Genomic DNA, 23,086 nt, shown 5'->3' on the forward strand with positions numbered 1-23,086 from the left:
ACAGAATAAAATATAAATGTAAGCATCGTTTCATGTGCTATTTTTTAGCCGCAGCGACGACAGCGTAACGTAAAATAATGGCAAAAAAACGCGTCTTTCAATAAATTATGCACGACTGCGCGCGCGCGCAGCGCGCCCAGTGTATTGGACTTCATTAACAAATGACTCTTATCAACGGGTCGTTTTGAGTCAAAAACACAAAGCGCGGCCCAGTTCACTAACGAATTGTTTTTCTTTTTATTCGTGAATCAGATAATTACTGCTTCTCGGCTAACTCAGAAGTCCTCTGAGAAATCTAATCCCGTTCGGATATGTCTGAGATTCATCGTGTAATTGTTTGGTGATCCGATTCTCTGACCGCTCGCACCACGTTCATCATGGATATAGGCCTTTTTGCTGTATCCGACGACACAAAAATAGCATGAAATCAATAAGAAGATGCCGATCACGGAAACTAATAGCAGTTTTAGGTAAGCATCTGGGTCGTATTGCAGTTTTCTGGATTGTTAACACAATGTAACTGATGTTAGTTGTCTTATATTCCCAAACCATTCATTCAGTGCTAAAACAAAGACACATTTCTCAAAAAGTTTAACAATAAGTAAGTTAAACATTAAGTATCAAAACTGATGACACACCAGTCAGAATCTCTGCATCCAAGAACGGAGAGAGAGAAATGAACGAATCATTTACATGGGTATTATACTTACACATACAGTATAATTATAGTACAGTACCAGACACCAGTTTATTGTACGTACAGAAATTGCACGATTCTGTATGTACAATAAACTGTAGTACATGTTGAACACCTTCAGAGGTGTGACTGTCAAATTTTATTTGTAACCATTTTTTTATGTGTAGCCTACTGCATTTTTGCAGAACAGGGAAATGACTACCTAGAGATATAGTCTTGTGTCAGGAAATCAAATAGTACTGTATACTCTAATGAAATATAACCAAATGTGCAGAGGATGCTGAATTAAATTGTAAGTTTAATTTTTTCACTGTAGTGTATTGTGGTTCATACCAAGTTCATATACAGTTCTTTGTAACTTTTCTAGTGCTTTTCATCTGCTGCAAGATTACTTGCAAGACTACAGTAGTAAAATGAAAATATTTTTTTTTCCCAAAAATTAATTGCTAAATTAGCAATCTGTAATTTAATTTATGTTGTATACTGCAGTAGACATTGAATTGCAAATTAATTTCTAATAAGACTTTTTTTGTTAGTGTTACTGATCTCACGAGTGTTCATTGGGCAGGAGAGTCATCCTTGTATTTGAATTGTGTGTAATCATTTAAAAATACCTGTAATAACTAGATTGAAATGTTTGAAAGACAGATTTATCCTGGCTTGTCTTAAGACTTGTTTAAAAACATAAATAGTTTAGTCAGTTACAGATGTTTGCTAAAGTGTTGCTAGTTGGTTGCTAGGATATTCTGGGTGGTTGCTAGTGTAACAGGGAATGAGAGGCGAGAGGCGAGCGGATCCATCTGCAAGCTTTTATTAAAGGGGAGAGACAAAAACATGGTCGTACAGGCAGGGTCAAACAGGAGCAAACGGGTATAACACAGGCAAGACGTAGAGAATAATCCAATAAATGAGAAAGAGTCCAAAGGGCAGGCGACGAACAGTCGAAAACGAGGAGCCAAGCAAGGGAATCAAAAACACAAGGAACTAGATACCAGAGAACGCTAAACAATGGGAGAAACACTATCAACAATCCGTGACTTGCATGGGGAAAGTCCGGGGCTTTTATAGTGCTGCTGATTGGTCACATGCGCTGACGCAATCAGCGTGATGCATGACAGGAGATGTAGTCCGGGGTGAGGTACAACAGTCAGAGTGTGACGATGGGGTGAGAGTGACATCTGGCGGTGAGCGGACAGCGGGACACCGACCAGATTCGTGACAGCTAGGCTCTTGCTATGCAGTTGCTGGGGTGTTGCTAGATTTTATGGTTTATTGTGTGTTATGAGTGATTACAGACATTCACACCTCTGTTAATAACAGAAAATCAAACATTGTTTCCAAAACTGATCCAGTTTCAGTGCTTTGATATTATTTCTTTGTATACTTCTTTTTCTATGTTAGAAAATTAACATTAAATCATCAACATTAACATCTTAAACTTACAATAAAACGTCATATACAGTAGTCAACATTTGAAGTGGATCACAAAAGTTCATCAAAGTTGTCCTAAGACAAGAACGGGTAATGTTTTGGTTTTAGGACAACTTTGATGAAAAGTTTTGATTCACTTCAAATGTTGACTACTGTATACCATTTAAGTAGTAATTTAATAGAATTGCATGTCTTCTTTAGTGATATAAACTCATAAATATTTACTGTATAACCTGTTGAAGTTTTTTTTTTTTTTTCATATATATTGTTTATTGACTTGTTGCCATGATGGATATTGAAATGTTGTTATTTATTTTTCATTTTAAACAGTATAGATGATTACTTAATGGTAATGCAATATTTATGAACACAATTGTGTATGTCAGACTATAAATTCCCAAAAACGACGCATGGGGGCTTTCTTTGGAGTTGCCACCCCTCATAGACCCCATGCCACCCCTTTGCCACCCTAAAAATTATTTTCTAGATCCGCCTCTGAACTGGTTTATATTGTCCACATCAGAGCGTGATCGAGGGTCTTGGTCCTATTTAACGCTATTTTTAATCTTTCTATCAGCCTGTGAAAATTCTGAAAGAAAGCGCTGAGAGCACAGATAAGTGGCCGAGAGCGCGCCTGACTGACAGATAAACCACGAGCTCTTATATCAGCAGGGGCGGATCTGGCGGGGTGGCACGGAGTGGCAACTGCCACCCTAAGAAAAAGCTGTGCCACCCCACCTGCCACCCCAGAATTATCACAGAATAAATGTAAGCAGTGTTTCATGTGCTACTTTTCAGTCGCAGCGATGACAGCGTAACCCAAAATAATGGCAAAAAACACGTCTTTCAATAAAATGTGCACGATAGTTGCTCGCGCACGTAGCGCGCCCAGTGTTTTCGACTTCATTAACAAATAATGAACCAGTTTTTTTGAGTCACAAACACAAAGCGCGGCCCAGTTCACTAACGTATTGTTTTACATTTGTTTGTGAATCAGATAATTACTGCTTCTCGGCTAACTCAGAAGTCATCTGAGAAGTCTAATCCCGTCCGGATATGTTTGAGATCGCGTAATTGTTTGGTGATCCGATTCTCTGACCGTTCATCATGGATATAGACCGTTTTGCCGTATCCGACGAAACATTAATAGCATGAAATCAATAAGAAGATGCCGATCACGGAAACTAATAGCAGTTTTAGGTAAGCATCTGGTCGTATTGCGGTTTGCTCGATTGTTAACACAATGTAACTGATGTTAGTTGTCTTATATTCCCAATCCATTCATTCAGTGCTAAAAACAAAGACACATTTCTCAAAAGTTTAACAATAAGTTAGTTAAACCTTAAGTATCAAAACTGATGACACACCAGTCAGAATCTCTGCATCCAACAACGGAGAGAGAGAAATGAACGAATCATTTACATGGGTATTATACTTACACATACAGTATAATTATAGTACAGTACCAGTACATTAGATGATGGAAATGTCACTATTCTATATGTACAGTAAACCGTAGTACATGTTGTACACCTTCAGAAGTTTGACTGTCAAATTTTATTTGTAACCATTTTTTATGTGTAGCCTACTGCATTTTTGCAGAACTGAGAAATGACTACCTAGAGATATAATCTTGTGTCAGGAGACCAAATAATACTGTATACTTTAATGAAATTTAGCCAAATGTGCAGAGGATGCTGAATTTTATTTTTTACTGTACTGTGTTGTGGTGCATACCACGTTCATATACAGTTTGTTGTTATTTGAACTTTTCTAGTGCTTTTTAGCTAGAGAATACAAGCATGGTCTGAAGATGATACAGTAGTCAAATGAAAATATTTTTTCCCAGAAGTTAATTGCTGAATTAGTAAATCTGTAATTTAATTTATGTTGTATACTGCAGTAGACATTGAGTTGCAAATTAATTCCTAATAAGAGTTTTTTGTTAGTGTTACTGATCTCATGAGTGTTCATTGGGCAGGAGAGTCATCCTTGTATTTGAATTGTGTGTAATCATTTAAAAATACCTGTAATAACTAGATTGAAACGTTTGAAAGACATTTATGCGGGCTTGTCTTAAGACTTGTTTAAAAACATAAATAGTTCAGTTAGATGCTCTAGATGTTTGCTAAAGTGTTGCTAGTTAGTTGTTAGGATATTCTGGGTGGTTGCTAGGCTCTTGCTATGCAGTTGCTGGGGTGTTGCTAAATTATATGGTTGATAGTGTGTTCTAAGTGATGACAGACATTCACACCTCTGTTAATAACAGAAAATCAAACATTGTTTCCAAAACTGATCCAGTTTCAGTGCTTTAATATTATAATATTTTTTCTAATGTTAGGAAATTAACATTGAATCATGTACATTCACATCTTAAAATTGCACTTTCTTTTTTATTTTAAACAGTAGATGATTACTGTAACGCCAGCAGAGGGAGCCCTCACCCACTGACTGACTGTTGCTGCTCCCTCTGCTGCTTCATTGGTAACTTCCTGTTTGGTGGCAATATAAGGAGGCCATTTTCAAACAGGAAGCTGCGAAGTATTGTTTTGCTATAGCGGACTCTACCAAGCGTTTTTCTGTTTTCATTGCCCTGTCTTTTGATTTTCACGGTTTGGTTTCTTATCATAGTTTTGTCTTTGTTTTTGTCACAGTTTTGCCATAGTTCTGTCTGGTTTCCTTTTCTTGTTTATTTGTTACTTTTCGTACTGCTCACTCTGGTTTTGGATTCTGCCTGTTTATTGGATTTACGCTCTCGCCTTGCCCTGGATATTACTGTTTGTTTGGTTATCGACCCTGCCTGTCCTGACTACGATCTGTTAATAAAAGCTCGCAACTGGATCTTACATGCTTCCCACGAGTCCTGCTCATTACAGAATACTTCGCCTCCCAAAGGTCCAGCGGCTTTCTACACAGATCAAACCATGGACCCAGCATCACACCTCGTTCGACTCCGCCAAGGTAACCGGCCAATTGAACAATATGTTTTGGACTTTTGTGAGCTCTGTCACCTGGTGGATTTTCAAGACAGCTTTTTGAAGGACATTTTCTTTTTTGGTTTGGATAAGGACATTTCAGTTAAACTACCTAGACATCACCGCCACTGGTCATTAATCCGTTACATTGACTATGCTCTGTTGCTGGCCGGATCGGCATTTACTGTAGGGATCGCCGATGATAAACCCTACCATCCTCCTGTTCCAGCCACACCCATATTCACACATGTCATGTCCGGTATTGTCACGATCATGCCAGAGCCTTCCCCTACCAAGTCTGCCAAGCCAAAGCCCACTCAAGTCAAGTCCACCAAGCCACAGCCTGCTCACGTCACGTCTGCCAAGCCAAGGCCTGCTCACGCCATGCCTGCCGCTCCAGGGCCTGCTCATGCCATGCCTGCCGCTCTAGGTCCTGCTCATGCCATGCCTGTCAGTCCAGAGTCTGCACCCATGATGCCCGCCACGTCACGGTCAAGAAGGCCAATCACGAACTCTCTGCCTGTCATGCCACGGCCAAGGAAATCATCCGTGAACACACCGCTCTGCTATGGATACCACTAGTTCCACTGTGGATATCTCTGCTCCTGTCTGCTCTACCTGCTCTGCCTGCCTCGCCATGGCTTCCTGTTCTGCCAGCTCTGCCTGCCTCGCCATGGCTCCCTGCTCAACCTGCTCTGCCTGCCCCACCATGGCTTCCTACTCTGCCATTGCTCCACGGCCCAGGTCCTCCAAGGTTCCACTGTCAGCCACAGCTCCACGGCCCAGGTCCTCCAGTGTTTCACGGTCTGCTACTGCTCCATGGCCCAGGTCCTCCGAGGTTCCACTGTTTGCCACAGTTCCACGGCCCAGGTCCTTCGAGGTTCCACTGTCTGCCACAGTTCCACGGACCAGGTCCTCCAGTGTTTCACTGTCTGTCCCTGCTCCACGATCCAGGCCCACCTCCTCTGCACGGACCTGGCCCCCCGTCCCACCCCCTGTTTTGCGTCTGTTCCCCCACCCTCCTGGACTGTTGTTGTTTGAGCGCCAGGGGTCGCTCCTGGGGGGGGGATTCTGTAACGCCAGCAGAGGGAGCCCTCACCCACTGACTGATTGTTGCTGCTCCCTCTGCTGCTTCATTGGTAACTTCCTGTTTGGTGGCAATATAAGGAGGCCATTTTCAAACAGGAAGCTGCGAAGTATTGTTTTGCTATAGCGGACTCTACCAAGCGTTTTCCTGTTTTCATTGCCCTGTCTTTTGATTTTCACGGTTTGGTTTCTTATCCTAGTTTTGTCTTTGTTTTTGCCACAGTTTTGCCATAGTTCTGTCTGGTTTCCTTTCCTTGTTTATTTGTTACTTTTCGTACTGCTCACTCTGGTTTTGGATTCTGCCTTTATTGGATTATTTATTGGATTTACGCTCTCACCTTGCCCTGGATATTACTGTTTGTTTGGTTATCGACCCTGCCTGTCCTGACTACGATCTGTTAATAAAAGCTTGCAACTGGATCTTACACGCTTCCCACGAGTCCTGCTCATTACAATTACTTAATGGTAATGCAATATTTGTGAACACAACTGTGTATGTCAGACTATAAATCCCCAAAAACTATGCATGGGAACTGTCTTTGGTGTTGCCACCCCTCATAGACCCCATGCCACCCCTTTGCCACCCTAAAAATTATTTTCTAGAGACCCAATTATTTTCTAGGCTATTTTCTAGAGACCCAAGGTACAAAGGATTCGAAAATTGTCAGAAAACATGTTAACCTTCAACCCATTTCACTGGATGATCTCAAAAGAGCTGAGAATGCAATTTTGCATTTTTGTCAGAATGAGAATTTTGCTGAAGAAATTGAAACTTTGAAAAAGGGCGGCCATGTGAAGACACACAGTTTTATTCGCAAGTTGGATCCTATACTTAAAAATGGACTTCTACATGTTGGAGGAAGACTTGGCAGATTGGCAATGCCAGAGGACAGAAAACATCCTGTTATTCTTCCAAAAATCCAGCATGTTTCAGAATTGGTTTTGAGAAACATTCATGAACAACTGGGGCACTGTGGAAATCACATGCTGTCCAAATTAAGGCAAAGGTATTGGATTCCTGCTGCTAATCAGTGTTGGGAAGGTTATTTTGGAAATGTAATAGGTTACAGATTACAAGTTAATCTATTTAAATGTAATAAGTAGTGTAACTTTTCAATTATTTTATAAAAGTAATGCAACTTATTACATTTGATTACTTTTTGATTACTTTTCAAAATTTCTAATATTTTCAACTTTTAATCATTTTGAAACTGATAACTGTCAGACTTCAAAATTCCTTTAGCACTTGAATTAAGATTATAATAAGTATGGGATAATATACATCATTATTTTGCAATAACAACCACCTAGATGTACATTATTCGACTTATAACACAACTGCTTGCCACAAAAGTAAATAATTAGACATGAAACACTGATCTGAGTTGAAATATTTGAACGCAAAGCTTCCATGAAGAAATCAGTTGCTAGCAAGTGGCAAGTTGACAGAATTAAGAAATTGTACACATAATATTGAATTGTTAATATTGAATTTTAATATTTTATTAGCTAACCAAATGCAAAACTTCCACCAAGAAAAACTGTCAAGCGTATAATGCTGACTTATGATGAGTCTGATGAGTCCGGATGAGTCTGAGTTATTAGCTTTTACCAGTTGTTATCGGGGAATAACATACGTTGGAATGTCATGACTGACCAATTAGAATCAATCATTCCACAGAGCCGTGTAATAATTTAATTCAGACTTAACACCTCTTATTTACTTTGAGATCATTCTGAGGTTAAATACAGATTTGAAATCATAACAAGAAATAGTTATATAGCTATGATACTGGTTTTGAAATTAAATGTTTACATAAATATGATATAAAAAATAAATAAATAAATAAAGTATATTGTCACGGGGGCGGAGCAAAGCGACAGACACAGTGGGCGTGACGTCATGCCTCGGAGAGGCTTTTATTAAACAATAAACAGAAAGTGTTCAAAAAGGGAAAAAGTGTCCAAAAATAAACAGGGGGATCTGGTGTCCTCGACGTGACGGGGTTTCGTGAAGGAGGGGCAGTGTTCGGAAGGGAAGGGTCCAGGTAAGGGGCGGAGTCCGGCGGCCGCAGTTGCTCCCCGCCGGGGTCCGTGGCAACGTGGCGGGTAGCGGCTTCCTTTAGCGGCTTCATCCAATCCTTAGCGGCGGCACTTCCTCGGGCGGGTGAGAAGGCCCGGCATCCTGGCCCGCAGCCATTTCCGTGCGGTCCTCATCCGGACCCGCGGGGTCCGGCAGCTCGTCTATGGCGGCGCAGGTTCCCTCTTCACCCCTTCCTGGACCCACGAGGACACCAGCGTGCATGCACGGGGAAGAGACCGGTCTCCTGAGGAGAGGCGCGCTCGGCATTTTAACAGCGGCGGTGATGAGGCTTCATTCACATCAGGTGTGCCTCATCACACGCCGCCAGACCTGGATGTTTCGGCGCCCCTCCTCCTCCCACACGCCCACTCCCGTCGGGAGCCTGGTGAAGGGCGGCGATTACCGACGGGGTGAAGCTGATAGTTAGGGGGGGAGGCAGCCGACTCGTCACATTATGCTTAAACCCAAATAGGAAATAAAACATTTAAGAATAAGCATGTTGTCGCCTTAGAATTATAAGGTTCTATCTGCATTCTGAGCACTTTTGAGATATTGAGCTTCAAAGTTTTTGCATTCCACAGACTTCTGTAGATAGAACCATTTTTGTTTTCTAAAAAAAGGCCCAAAATGTACACAGCTTACAAAAGAAACATCACATAATGTAAATAAGTTGTCACCAAATAAGAATATGTAAGTAACTCAATTTTGACAAAAAATGTAAGATAGAACCTTATAATTCTAAGGCGACAATGTCCTATTCTGTGTCCTGAACTCCTGAAACATTGGTGTCTCATTTTAGAGCAGGCACAATGCAATTTTGGAAAGAAGTCAATTAAATCTGTATGTGGGTGTATGAAAATTTTTTAGATGTAACTCCCTTTGTAATCATTAACATTTTCAAAAGTAACTAATTTAATTACACATTTTTTTCTCAGTAACTGTAACTAATTACAGTTACATTTATTTTGTAATTAAATTACGTTATTCCGTTACATGTAACTAGCTACTCCCCAACACTGCAGCTGATGCACTGGCTAGGAAAATTTGTTTGGAGTGTGTTTTTTTGCAGACGTTTGCATTCTAACATTGGAGAACAAAAGATGGCAGACTTGCCAAAAGAAAGAGTAACCCCAGACCTGCCTCTATTAACATATGTTGGAGCAGACTACTTTGGCCCAATAATAGTAAAGAGAGGACAAAATGAAATCAAATATGGCGTTATTTTTACATGCCTTACAACAAGAGCAATTTTATTAGAAATAGCCAGTTCACTGGACACTGATTAGTGCATTAACGCAATCCGAAGATTTATTTGTAGACGAGGACATGTACAAGAAATAAGATCTGATAATGGAACTAATTTCACTGCAGCAGAAAGTGAACTAAAAAAAGCAATCAAAGAATGGAATCAAGACAACAAAATAGAAGCCGCATTGCAACAAAAAGGAGTAAAATTGACGTTTAATCCACCAGCCTCGGCACATTATGGTGGAATATGGGAAAGCCTAATCAAACAAGTAAAACAAACCTTGATGGCAGTTATGAAAGAACAAACTTTAGACAAAGAATCTCTTCACACCTTTATGTGTGAGGTAGAAGCCATTATTAATAGCTGCCCATTGACAACAGTGTCCGACAATCCTAGTGACCTCGAACCCCTAACCCCCCCCAAATCACATTTTGCTTTTAAAGGGGCAGCCCATGCTACCTCCAGAGTTGTTCAAGAAAACTGATTTATACACTAGACGTAGATGGAAACAGGTACAATATCTCTCAGATATTTTCTGGAAAAGATGGGTGAGAGAGTTTCTTCTAACTTTACAAGAAAGGCAGAATTGGAACAGAAAAAATAGAAACTTTATTCCTGGAGATATTGTCTTTGGATTATTGGAAGGGTTGTTGAGACAATTGCAGATTCCAAAGGAACTGTTCGTAGCCTCTGTATAAAAACAAAATTAAATGTTACAGAAAGACCAATTACTAAGATCCGTATGTTGGTGGAAAACTCTGTATAGTGATTCAGTGAAAGTGCATGCCTTTCTTATCTAGATTATGTTTGGACTTGTAAACAAACTATTTTGAATGAACTTTGACTGGTTGACAATCTGCATTACAATTTGACTATGAATTATATTATGAGTTGTGTGTATATTTAATTTACAAATTGTATTTGGATTGTTTAATGGCTCCATTGTTTATTTGTTATTTATTGTTCGTCGAAGCCAGTAACAATAAGAGGGCCGGTGTGTATGAGCCATTATTTGTCAATATAGTGACACCTGCTGGCGAAGGACTGTCACAAAAAATTGTTTAAATATCGCCTCCCAAGTAAATGACGTAATGAGCTTGTGGAACTGTGGAAGACGCCAGCAGATGTAAGGTTTCAAATTATGCTTATAAGTTTGTTTGTGGATAACGCCAGTATACTAAATGCTTCTTGTTTATTACCTTCTTTTTTTTTCTTTTTTTTTTCTTGTGAATAAGTCATCATCGTATTAAACCATACCGTCTCATCATTGGAGCACTATTGAATTCACTGTAAGGGCGTCCAGACAAGTGACTGAGAAATCAGACTTTGGTCACTACAAAGGTGTTTTTGCAGTGATGCCATAGAAAAAACATTTTTGGTTCCCCTAAGAACCTTTCAGTGAACAGTTCCTAAAAGAACCATTTTGAAAAACATTTTAAAAAATCTAAAGAACATTTTTCAACTCTAGAACCTTTTCTGCATTTGAAAGGTTCCATGGATGTTCAAGATTCTTCATATAACCACTGATGCCATTAAAAAAAACTTTCTTTTTAAGACTGTATTTACTAATGATCACAGAACCGTGCTTCACTGACAAGCTGCACAGGGAAAAAAAAAAGCAGCTTTTGCCGAATCATGATTGCAGTTTAATTTCAATTAATCGTGTTGCCCTATTTATTATACTTATTGAAAGAGTAAATAAAGTAGGTCATAGCGGTTCAGTGACTGTAAGGTACCCTATTTTGTCAGTCATTGTGTATTTGTCTGATTCAGTTGTCTTCTCACACTTACTATCTCCAGCACATAGAAGATACTGCAGATGTTTAGTGAAGCATCTGCATGGTAGTGCAGTGTGTAGCGGGGTTTATCGTGACCTTGAACCAGGTAATGATAAAACTCCTCATGCTGCTACTCACTGATGTCTTTGGGCTCCATCAACAAGAGCGACTGCAGAGAGAACACAGAGCCAGTCATTTACCAACAGACTTCATGTGGCTGAAAACTACTTGGTCACAACCTCTGCAAAACAGATCACAGACACTTCAGTGACTTTTTTTCAAAGAACATCATATTTTATGTCAATGTTTGTGGTTTTAAATGCTGCAGGCCTTTTAACTTGATAAGGTGTACAAGGAGTACAATCTCAGTCTCCTCTGACGCACACCTCAAGCTTATGCGATCTCAAACACTCCAGAGCTGCAGACACACAAAACGTCTAGGTTACGTACGTAACCCTTGTTCCCTGAAGGAGGGAACGGAGACGTTACATATGGGAACTCGCTTGAGAGTCCAATCATCTCTGAACCTTATTCAAAAGGCCAATGAACATTGGCGAGTGGTATTTGCATGTCGAGCCACTCCCCCCCGTACATACGGGTATATAAGATGGCAGCATGCAACCACTCATTCAGGTTTTCACTGAGGAGCCGAGTAGCAACCCGGTGTCAGCGCGACGTAGGGTCGTGGCAGGGGATGTAACGTCTCCGTTCCCTCCTTTAGGGAACGAGGGTTACGTACGTAACCTTCCCAAAGCCCTGAGGGCCAATAGGGGACCCCACAGGGATGCCAGTTGTTACTGAAGCAGAAGTTGGGGGGGGTGGAGCACATGAGATCTCTACATGTGGAATGAAAATAATTCAATATATCTATAGCTTCTAGAGATATATGAGGGAAACAGCGGCCTTCTAGCTGACCTTGGAAAAATACTGAGACATGTTGCCACAACCTGCTGGGCGAAGGACACCCAGCCGGAGCACAGTCAGGCACTACTCCGCAGCTAGGCCTGACTGCAGGGCATGGAGGACCCAAAGTTCACCGGAGGGAACAACTTGGGATATAGCGCACGGATCCATTAGGAGTGGCGCAGCAAGCCGACACCAGCCGGACTCCCGCTTACCTGATGTCTATGTTAAGACACGGGAGGACACGGCCTCAACGCGAAGGTTGTAAAACCTAGCGAAGGTATTAGGTGTCGCCCAGCCCGCAGCTCTACAGATATCTGCTAGTGAGGCGCCATGAGCCAACGCATAGGATGAGGCAACACTCCTTGTGGAGTGGGCACGAACACCTAAGGGGCATGCCTCTCCCTGGTTTTGGTACGACAGGGAGATGGCATCTACCACCCAATGGGCCAATCTCTGTTTAGAGACAGCATTCCCTTTCTGCTGACCTCCAAAGCAAACAAAGAGCTGCTCGGTGCGTCTGAAGTGCCGAGTGCGGTCCACATATATACGGAGGGCGCGGACTGGACACAGCAGCGCAGAGGCCGGGTCTGCCTCCTCCAGGGGCAGAGCTTGCAGGTTCACCACCTGATCGCGAAAAGGCGTGGTGGGAACCTTGGGCACATAACCGGGCCCGAATTCCAGGCATGCTTCGTCGACAGAGAAGGCTTGGGGGCTTCCCGTAGACCCTGGAGGGTGACGGCGAGATCCCAAGAGGGTACGAGGTGCGGTCTAGGGGGATTAACCCTCCTCGCACCTCTAAGGAACCTCACGACCAGTTGGTGCTTACCAAGGGATGCTCCATCCACTGCATCGTGATACGCTACGATGTCAGCAACGTACACTTTGAGAGTCGAAGGGGACAGCCTGCGCTTCAACTTCTCCTGCAGGAAGGAAAGCACTACTGCAATCGGACATCTCTGTGGGTCCTCTCCGTGAGAGGAGCACCAGTCAATGAGCAGACCCCATCTCAGTGCATAGGCCTGCCTTGTAGAGGGAGCTCTAGACTGAGTGATAGTATCTATCACGGCCTGTGAAAGGCCGGAGAGGTCTGATGCGTCCCGTCCAGGAGCCAGACGTGCAGGTTCCATAGGTCGGGACGCGAGTGCCAAATTGTGCCCATCGCCTGAAAAAGAACGTCTCTCCTCAAGAGGATCTTCCAGGGAGGGGCTGCCGCAAGGGAAATGAGGTCTGGAAACCAGGTTCGGGTGGGCCAGTATGGCGCAACCAGCAGAACCTGTTCCTCGTCCTCCCTGATCTTGCACAGTGTCTGTGCAAGGAGGCTCACTGGGGGAAAGGCGTACTTGGGCCCCGGAGGCCAGCTGTGTGCCAGCGCATCCCTGCCGAGGGGAGCCTCGCTGAGGGAGTAAAACAGCTGGCAGTGGGAGGATTCGGGAGAAGCAAACAGATCTATCTGGGCTTCGCCGAAATGGCTCCAAATCAGCTGGACTACCTGGGGGTGAAGTCGCCATTCTCCTGGATGGGTGGACTGCCGTGAGAGCTGGTCGGCTGCACGGTTGAGTTCTCCTGGAATGTGAACGGTACGTAGCGATTTCAGCCACGTCTGACTCCACAGGAGCAGATGGCGGGCGAGTTGTGACATACGACGGGAGCGAAGACCACCTTGGTGGTTGATATAGGCTACGGTCGCAGTGCTGTCGGTGCGAACAAGCACGTGCTTGTGGCGCAGCATCGGTCGGAAGTGACGCAGCACAAGAAGCACAGCCAACAACTCTAGGCAATTGATATGCCATTGCAGTTGAGGTCCTGTCCAGGAGTCCGAGGCTGCTTGCCCGTTGCATACAGCACCCCAACCCGTGGAAGAGGCATCCGTGTAAACCACAAGATGCCTGGAGACTTGTCCCAGAGGGACTCCGGCCTGAAGAAAGGCCGGGTCTGACCACGGGCTGAACAGGCGGCAACACTGCAGGGAAACGCCAATCCGGAGTGTGCCACGGTGCCATGCCCATCTCGGGACTCGATCGTGTAACCAGTGCTGAAGCAGTCTCATATGAAGCAAGCCCAGCGGCGTCACCGCGGCTGCAGCTGCCATATGCCCCAGGAGCCTCTGAAATGTTTTGAGAGGGACCGCTGTTTTGTGTCTGAATGAGTTCAGACAATTCAGCACTGACTGCGCACGCTCGTTGGTGAGGCGGGCTGTCATGTTGACCGAGTCCAGCTCCACACCGAGAAAAGAGATCCTCTGCACTGGGGAGAGTTTGCTCTTCTCCCGGTTGACCTGAAGGCCCAAATGGCTGAGGTGCCGGAGCACCAGGTCCCTGTGTTCGCACAACACATCTCGCGAGTGAGCTATGAGAAGCCAGTCGTCGAGATAGTTGAGAATGCGAATGCCCATCCGCCAGAGGGGGATAAGGCAGCTTCCGTGACTTTCGTAAAGACACGGGGAGAGAGGGACAGGCCAAATGGAAGCACTTTGTACTGATACGCTCGACCCTCGAAAGCAAACCGTAGGAAGGGTCTGTGTCGAGGTAGAATCGAGACGTGAAAGTACGCGTCCTTCAGGTCGATGGCTGCAAATCAATCCTGGTGACGGATGCATGTTAGCATGCACTTCGTCGTGAGCATTTTGAACGGCAGCCTGAGAAGGGACCGATTCAGAGCTCGAAGATCCAGGATGGGTCTTAGCCCACCGCTCTTTTTGGGCACGATGAAGTAGGGACTGTAAAACCCTGACTTCATCTCGGCTGGAGGGACAGGCTCGATTGCATCCTTCGCCAGTAGGACTGCAACCTCCGCACGCAGGACAGCGGCATGTGTGTCCGAGTGGACAGAAGTGAATAGGACGCCTCTGTACCTGGGCGGACACCTGGTGAACTGAATCGCATAGCCGAGACGTACCGTCCGAATCAACCACTGCGAGGGGCTGGGAAGCTGAAGCCAAGCTCCCAGCCTGGTCGCCAGGGGAATCAAAGGAGCGTTGACCGACGTGACCGTGGTGGGGCAGCCTGGGGGGGGAAGGGAAGGGGACTGATCCCAGAAGGAAGAACGTCCTGGAGAAAAGTCTGACTGCACTGGGCAGCGCTTACCGTCTTCCCTGGTTCCCGCGCTGGCGATATCGACCTCCGAGTCCGGATCCGAGGATGCAAGGCGTTGCTCGAAAAGGGAACTCGGGGCCGAAGCCCCAGAAGGGAGAAAATTCAACGGGATAGGGGACGTAGGTGTTGTCATCCCCCCAAGAGCAATCTCCTCCACCTCTGGGGTGCCCGCATCAGGGACGCTTCACAGCTCTCCTGCGGGTGTTCCTGGCCGGTCCCTGAGACGCGGGCGGCGCCCCTCTCCCTCGGCCGGCTCGTCTAGTCCGTCGGGCCGCCAGTCTGGCATCGTGTGCCTCCGCGGGGGGACAGAGCCGGTGTTTTTGGAGCTGCAGGGGGGCACCCTCGGTGATGGGCAGGCGGAGGTTGAGGCCTCGCGGACATGGTGGTAGTGTCATGGCGAGGGAGGATGTGTTTGATTGCCTCCGTCTGCTTCTGGACCGCCAAGAACTGCTGGGCAAAGTCCTCGACGGTGTCGCCGAATAGGCCGCCCTGGGAGATGGGAGCGTCGAGAAAGCAAGCTTTGTCGACGTCTGCCATCTGGGCCAGGGTCAGCCATAGGTGTCGCTCCTGCACCACTACTGTGGACATCACCTGGCCAAGGGAACGCGCCGTCACTTTCGTCGCCCCTTCGTCAGGACCACCCTCGTGCAGATGTTTTAACGCCTTGGCTTGGTACACCTGCAAGGTTGCCATGGCGTGCAGGGCAGTGGCAGCCTGTCCAGCGGTGTGATAAGCCCTGCCCACGAGAGCGGACGAAAGCTTACACGCCCTGGACGGGAGATGGGGCCGATCCCGCCAGGTGGCAGCGCCTCGCAGGCATAAATGCACCGCGACAGCGCGCTCAACCTGGGGGACCGCCACATAACCCTTGGCTGCCCCGCCGTCGAGGGTGGCGAGGGGAGAGGAGCTGGGGCGTGGGCGAGATGAATATGGAGCCCGCCACGTCCTTACCAGCTCCTCGTGCACCTCCGGGAAGAAAGGCACTGGGGGGGGGAGCGCGGCGGTGCCGCGGATGATCTCCCCAGAAACCAATCATCCAACCTCGAAGGATCGGCCAGAGGTGTTTTAGGCACCTCCAAACCGATCTCCTCCTCGGAGGAGCATAGCCGAAAGTTCAGCGTCCGCCTCAGACGGGGCAGCGACCGCCTCACCTTCCGACTCCCCCTCTGATGCTGAAGCAGACATCTCTACCTCCTGCGGAGCACCAAAGGAGACACTCGGCCTGGCTTGCGGGGAAGTGTACTGCTCTGGCCACTCGACGGGACCGCGCGGTGATGCAGGGTGCGTTCTGCACGGTCACCTGCAAGTCCCCCAAGTGCCTTGCCGCGGTAGCTGAAAACCCTTGACGGGCTAACGACCTACCGCGGGAAGGCAACGAGGGGAGCCTTCTCGTGAACGAGCGGCGGGACTTTAACGCGGCCTAGGCTCAGAGATGATTGGACTCTCAAGCGAGTTCCCATATGTAACGTCGTAGTGAAACGACTTAAGGGGAACTCAGTGAGTCAAATATACATTTGTGATTGATTTTATTCAAGTGTTTGTTTAGATGCCTAAAGACAGTCTAATAGCCACAAATATGGCAAAAGCTGGCTGAAATCTCTAGTTACTTTGAGTGTTAAATAATCGTGATTACGATATTGACCAAAATAAGTGTAATTATGATTTCTGCCATAATTAAAAAAGATTTAATAGAAAGACATATTCTTTTTGTCCAAAATCTGTTATTGAATCCATCTATTTTCACATTTGTCTCACCTGTCTGAAGACCACTTGTATCCAGGAGTGCCTGGTTCTGCTGACTGAGAATACAAGTCCACTTTATCAGCCACCATGACGGCAGAGTAAAATCCCACACCGAACTGACCAATAATGGAGCTGCTGGACCTCCGCTTGATTCTGAAGAGTATCCAGAAAAGCCTGATATAGAAAGAACAAGAGGGGCATGAAATAAAACCACCGTTAGAATGAGGAACAGCAGACTTTGAAAGAGTTCAGTGAGACTCAATGCCAAATGTAGAAATGTTAATTTATGCATTCATGAGGTTAGATTATCATTCTGCTTTATTTGATATTTGCTCTGACTGCAAACTTAATAAACAAACTCCAGCTGGTCCAAAATGCAGCAGCTAGAATTCTTATTAGATCCAGGAAGTATGACCATAATAGCCCAGTTCTGACAACTGACTCCCTATTGAACATGGTATATCTTGCTAATTACTTATAAAGCCCTGAATGGTTTAACTTGAGGGAGCTGTACTGTAAAAAGCACTATATAAATAAAGGTGACTTGACTTGACTTGACTTTTCACCATCCAGATCAAGTGATGCTGCCCAACCAGCCCCTCTCTGTTCATCCCAACACCCGTGTCCTGCAAATCAGAGCACAAAAATGTTGATCAATACATTCAACACAGGGATAAAAGTACTACAATGGATTTCCTTAAGTTAGACTGCAGAGAAGCCATGTATAAGATGAGTGCAGATTTGCGGTTCTTCATCTTCTTCCCTTAAAATGCTATTGGTCTGGAGTATTAAAAAAAGTGGCATGTTTAATCTGATTCTAACCCATGATGTTCTTGAGGTAGGAGTTGTATGAGCTCTTGAGCAAGGAGTTGTATGGGTTGAAGATACCTGGATGGTGAAGGTGCCTTTGGCATCATCTGTCTGCAGATGGATCTCCATGGGTGCTGTATAGGTGCCGCAGTTTCTCCAGCGCATCACTGCTGTTTCAGATGAGAACCTAACACAGCAGGAATGTGTCAGAAAATCACTGACCATTACATAGTGTTACAAACTGATAAAAAAATGAATGTTTTATTATTAAAATGTATATAGATATTTCTGGGGTGGTTTTCTAGTTGTAAATCAGAATCCAATCTATGAAATTAAATTATATATTTATTATTAGAAAATATCATCTAATAAGACACAAAAGGCAATATATAGCCACATCAAGCAGATTAAATATGTAATGATTTGATTAGTTTTTGATAAAATAAACAGGGTGGACCATGTATTGCAGATACATAGTACAACTGTAATGATGACAACTCAGATGAAATCAAATAGTCAGACTGAAATATGTATTGGTGAATCATTAGATTGGGTCTTGTAGGATCATACAGTCTTCAGTGCCTGGTGAATCAAAGGTGGATCAAACTTCACAGCTTTACATCTGTTTTTGGTTAATATATCACCTCTTTCTCAGAATACAGTGATCAGGCCACAATATCCAGCAGTTTTTCGTCTCTGATTGGAACTTGTGTTTGGAGTAGGACCCTTATTTGAACAAACAAACAACAGTGTTTTAACATCCTTACAATTTTCATATACTAGCATATACAGTATTTTAAAGCCTGTAAATATTTAAATGAAAGGTTTTATGTTGTGTATCATATTTGATACATCAGGCTTTAATGGCTCATATAGTATAATACAGGGAGAACATTGAGCTCACACTCAAGTTTTATTCAGAGGTTCAAACTGAGCAAAACTATTACATTTAGTGCAGATGCTGATATTTATATGGTGTTTATTTCTGATAGGATGTAAATCAATGAGATTTTGGTAACACTTTATTTTACGCTTTCTTAGCTAATTGCTTATTAGCATGCATATTACTAATTAAGCACATATTAATGCCTTATTCTACATGACCTTATCATACATCCCTAATCCTACCCAATACCTAAACTTAACAACTACCCTACTGACTAATTAGGAATTAGGAATTTATTAAGGGAAAAGTTGTAGTTAATAGTGTATAAGTGTTCCCTATTCTAAAGTGTTACTGAGATTTTTATAACATTAAATCAGACTACCTACATAAAATGTGCGTAAATATCAGCTGTCCCTCTGTATCTTTAATAATGTCTTAGTAAGATGATATTTACATGCTTAGTTCTATGATCAAAGGCTGACATGTTGGGCCTATGTCACTTTATTGGTGAAACTCAACTATTTGTTCCCATTTGTTTTATCATAGTAAAATGTTTTACATACGAAACAAATAGAGCTAGATAGCTTTTCCCTACTGTGGTTTATAAAATGAATGTCAAGTTTCTGGTAACATTAATAAAAATCAGATTTGTTTGAAATGGCATTATCTGCTTTGCATTATAAAAACTGACTGTGTTGTAAGTGTGGCCTGAGTGGAGTTTTGTAAGCTACATAAATAGCAATTAAAAATAAATAATAATAATAAAAAAAGTCAGTTAAGCTACAAGCCCTGCACTCAAAGTCTGAAGACACATTTCTGCAAACAGAGAATGATTTCGGCAGTTGGATTATGGTCAGGTGTTGTGGAGGGCGTGTCATCAGGTAAATCATTTAGTTACAGGTCAAAGTATAACTGAGACAGAAATATTCTACTTTCGATTACGAACTCTCGTATCAACATTTAGTTAATTCCCATATAATCATATCAATAATTTATTCAGAAACTCCAGTGAACTCATCAATGTTCAATTGCAGGTAAGTCGAGAAACACATTTTCCTGAACAAGTGTGTCTATCATGAGTTTGACTTGAGATCAGATGCATTTAACTAGTTAGGTAGGTTATAAAGTGATACTAAACCATATAAATACATTTTTAAAAAGAATAAGGTTAAATAAAGCTACATAGATACACACTGTACATTTGTGTCTTGCTTTGTCTGGATTAATTTAACCTGTTGATTGTAGATATGTATGATGAAAATGTTGTATTTGGCCCATAAGTGTAAATGTGCAAGTATTCGGAGGCAAAACACATTTGTCTGTTTATTGTAAGTTTTTGTATTCATATTTTTCTTTTCATCATCTGTGTCCTCCAGCAATGAAGTTCATTTGTGTGACTCTGCTGATTATTAGTGGAATTACAGATTCAAGATCAGGTAATTTTCTACACCCATGTAAAGAGATGAAGTGTGTGTTCAAATCCATTCATGGATCTTTTTTACATTTCTGGGTTTTTCAGCTGTGGAAGTCATCATAGTTGGGTTAACTTTAAGAGCAGTGAATGGGAGAGTACCACAAATATATATTTTTTTGCATTCATTGACTTTCAAAAAAAAAAGAACAATGTTCAAAGGAGAGGGTGGAAAATATCTGTCCCGCACAGGTCTCTAGATGAAGTCTCTCAAATGATCAGATGCAGAGCCAATGTGTGGAGAAGGATAGTTACTGCTTTACATTAAAACACAGTAGCCTTAAAGTCTCATTCACACTTGTGCACATTCAAATATGATGACAAGTTAAGGACTACTTTTATGACTTACCGTTTTAAAGGTTGACAGTTCAACTACTTTTATGACTTGCTGTTTTGAAGATTGACAGTTTAACTTAAGCTTCACGTTCAATTAGACCTGCTCTCTTTTTCTTTTACAGAGCAGTATAAGGTAGTGGGACCTACAGATCCTGTATTTGCTGCAGCTGGTGAAGATGTGATTCTGCCCTGTTCAGTCAAACCCAACATCAGTGTTGTGGACATGAGAGTGGAGTGGTTTAGACCTGATCTGAAAGACTCACAAGTGCATCTTTATGATGATCATGTAGACAAATACACAGATCAGATTCAGTCCTACAGAGGGAGAACAGAACTGAATAATCAAGAACTACAGAGAGGAAATGCATCACTCAAACTCTCATCAGTCCGAGTCTCTGATGAAGGACGTTATAAGTGTTTTATTCAGTCCAAATACCAGTATGATGACACCACTGTTAATGTCAGTGTTGAGGGTGAGTAAACCATTTAAATAACGAACATGTGCTGATCAAACCAAAAAATGCCAGAACAACAACTGCATGTTCTTCTTGTTGATCTGTAGCTGTAGGACGTCCTCCAGTGATCACTGTAGATGGGTTTGATCATTCAGGAGGGCTTCATCTACAGTGTGAATCTGAAGGTTGGTATCCTAAACCTGATCTTGAGTGGCTGAACAGTGAAGGAGTCAGTTTGAGTTCAGAAACTACAGAGACACACAGAAATGAAGACAGATTCAATGTGAAACACACCATCACTGTACATCACAGAGACGACAAGATTCACTGCAGAGTCAAACTGAGACATCACGTGCTGGAAACACAGATTATCACCACAAGTAAGTACGGACACTTTTGTTTCTGTTTTTGTGATCTCATGGTATTTTTGATTCAGTAAAAATATTTTATGATTATCAGTCCATTGTGTCATAAAGTTGAAACATTTCTATGTACCATTCAGAACTCAACATTATAGATTTTTTAATCATCTTGTCAAATATATTTGATTACAATGTGGTTAATTACTTTACTTTGTTTAATAGGTAAAAGGTATAGTTCTTGGAGGACATCAATCATCCTGATTTCAGTTTTTGTTGTGCTCAGTGTGACTGCTGGAATACTGATAGCTGCGTTTGCTCATAAAAACAGAGGTAAAATGCTTGAATTCTTGTTATCTTATATATTTATGTAAATAAAGGAGTATGGGGATAATTTTCAAGGCAATCATTTGGCCGTAACACAGAGCACAGAGCTCATTCAGTAAATATACAGCTAAACAGATGTGATTTACTCTAGATTTAAATATGGCTACTGTTTTAGCACATCTGATCTTTTCTGGACGCTGATTCCAGCTGCAGGTAGCGTAATAGCTAAAAGCAGACTGCACTTGTTTTGTGTGAACCCTCGGTATATCTAAATGACTTGATCCTAATGATCTGAGTGATCTGATTGGTTTGAATTCAGTTAGCACATCTGCAATATATTGAGGTCTTAGATCATTGAGTGATTTATAAACAAGTAATAAGTGTAAGGACCTGAGGACCTAGTGTGATATAGTCAGATTTTCTGGTTTTAGTCAGAATCCTGCCAGCAGTGTTCTGGATGAGCTGCAGCTATCTAATGGCCTTTATGGGAAAGCTGGTCAGGAGTCCATTACAATAGTCCACCCTGCTGGTGATAAAAGAATTAACAAGTTTCTCCAAATCTTGACCAAGGCAGGACTCAGTCGGGATGGTGTCCATGAGCAGTGCTTGTTGTGGCTGTGTGGTGTTATCATTGTTCTTGTGGGATGTGTGAACCACATGATGATTCAGGAGCTGATGTGAAATCCTGTGCTCATTCATACTCTGTTCAGCGGTGTGTGTGCCATTCAGGTTGAGTGGACTGGCACACACTGCTGAAGTATGATGGAGGAAGAAGTATATGTTGTCCTTTAACACTCTTCCACCAGGATATTTGGGTGGAGGCCATTCGGTTTAAACTGCCAGTGACCTCAGAAAAGACTGAAGTTGTCAGTGAGGTTCACTCCTTTTATATTGCAGATCTTCACATGTTTGACTTTACTTTTCTTTTTTTTTCCTGAAAGTCATAAACAATTTAATTTTCACCACATATCAAATGTTTGTAGAACAGGAACAGGAAAGACCAGATAAGGGCATACACAGGGAAAAACCAAGGAGAACAGTCCACAGGGGTGTGACATTAAAGGCGTGACTAGCGCCGCAACAAATACACCGAGGAGGGGGGGTGGGCGTCCTGGAGGCTCGTGCAGGGCAGACACAGGAGGGAGAGGAGGTACGCCTCCAGGGTGGATCAGGGAGCTCGGAGCCATGGCGGGTCAGGGAGCTCAGGGAGCCATGGCAGAGCATACACTCCGGGATGCCATGCAGGATCAGGGAGCTCGGGAAGCCATGGCCAAGTACATAATCCAGGCTACCATGGCGGGTCAGGGAGCTCAAGAAGCCATGGCCGAGTACACGGTCCAGACGGCCATGGCGAATCAAGGAGTTCGGGAAGCCATGGCCGAGTACACAGTCCAGACAGCCA

General features: G+C 43.4%; 1 protein-coding gene across 1 annotated transcript in view; it reads left to right on the forward strand.

Annotated features, from left to right (window-relative positions):
• Positions 1–23,086, forward strand: part of LOC127157904 (butyrophilin subfamily 1 member A1) — a 131,088-nt gene that overhangs the window by 97,610 nt on the left and 10,392 nt on the right. Inside the window, exons 2-5 of the mRNA XM_051101086.1 lie at positions 20,113–20,172; positions 20,666–21,016; positions 21,106–21,378; positions 21,583–21,690. Of these exons, the coding sequence (XP_050957043.1) occupies positions 20,115–20,172; positions 20,666–21,016; positions 21,106–21,378; positions 21,583–21,690 (790 nt within the window). The 5' untranslated portion in view covers positions 20,113–20,114. The remainder of the gene's footprint in view (positions 1–20,112; positions 20,173–20,665; positions 21,017–21,105; positions 21,379–21,582; positions 21,691–23,086) is intronic.

This window comes from Labeo rohita, unplaced genomic scaffold (assembly GCF_022985175.1).
Source record: "Labeo rohita strain BAU-BD-2019 unplaced genomic scaffold, IGBB_LRoh.1.0 scaffold_125, whole genome shotgun sequence".
NCBI classification, from domain to species: domain Eukaryota; kingdom Metazoa; phylum Chordata; class Actinopteri; order Cypriniformes; family Cyprinidae; genus Labeo; species Labeo rohita.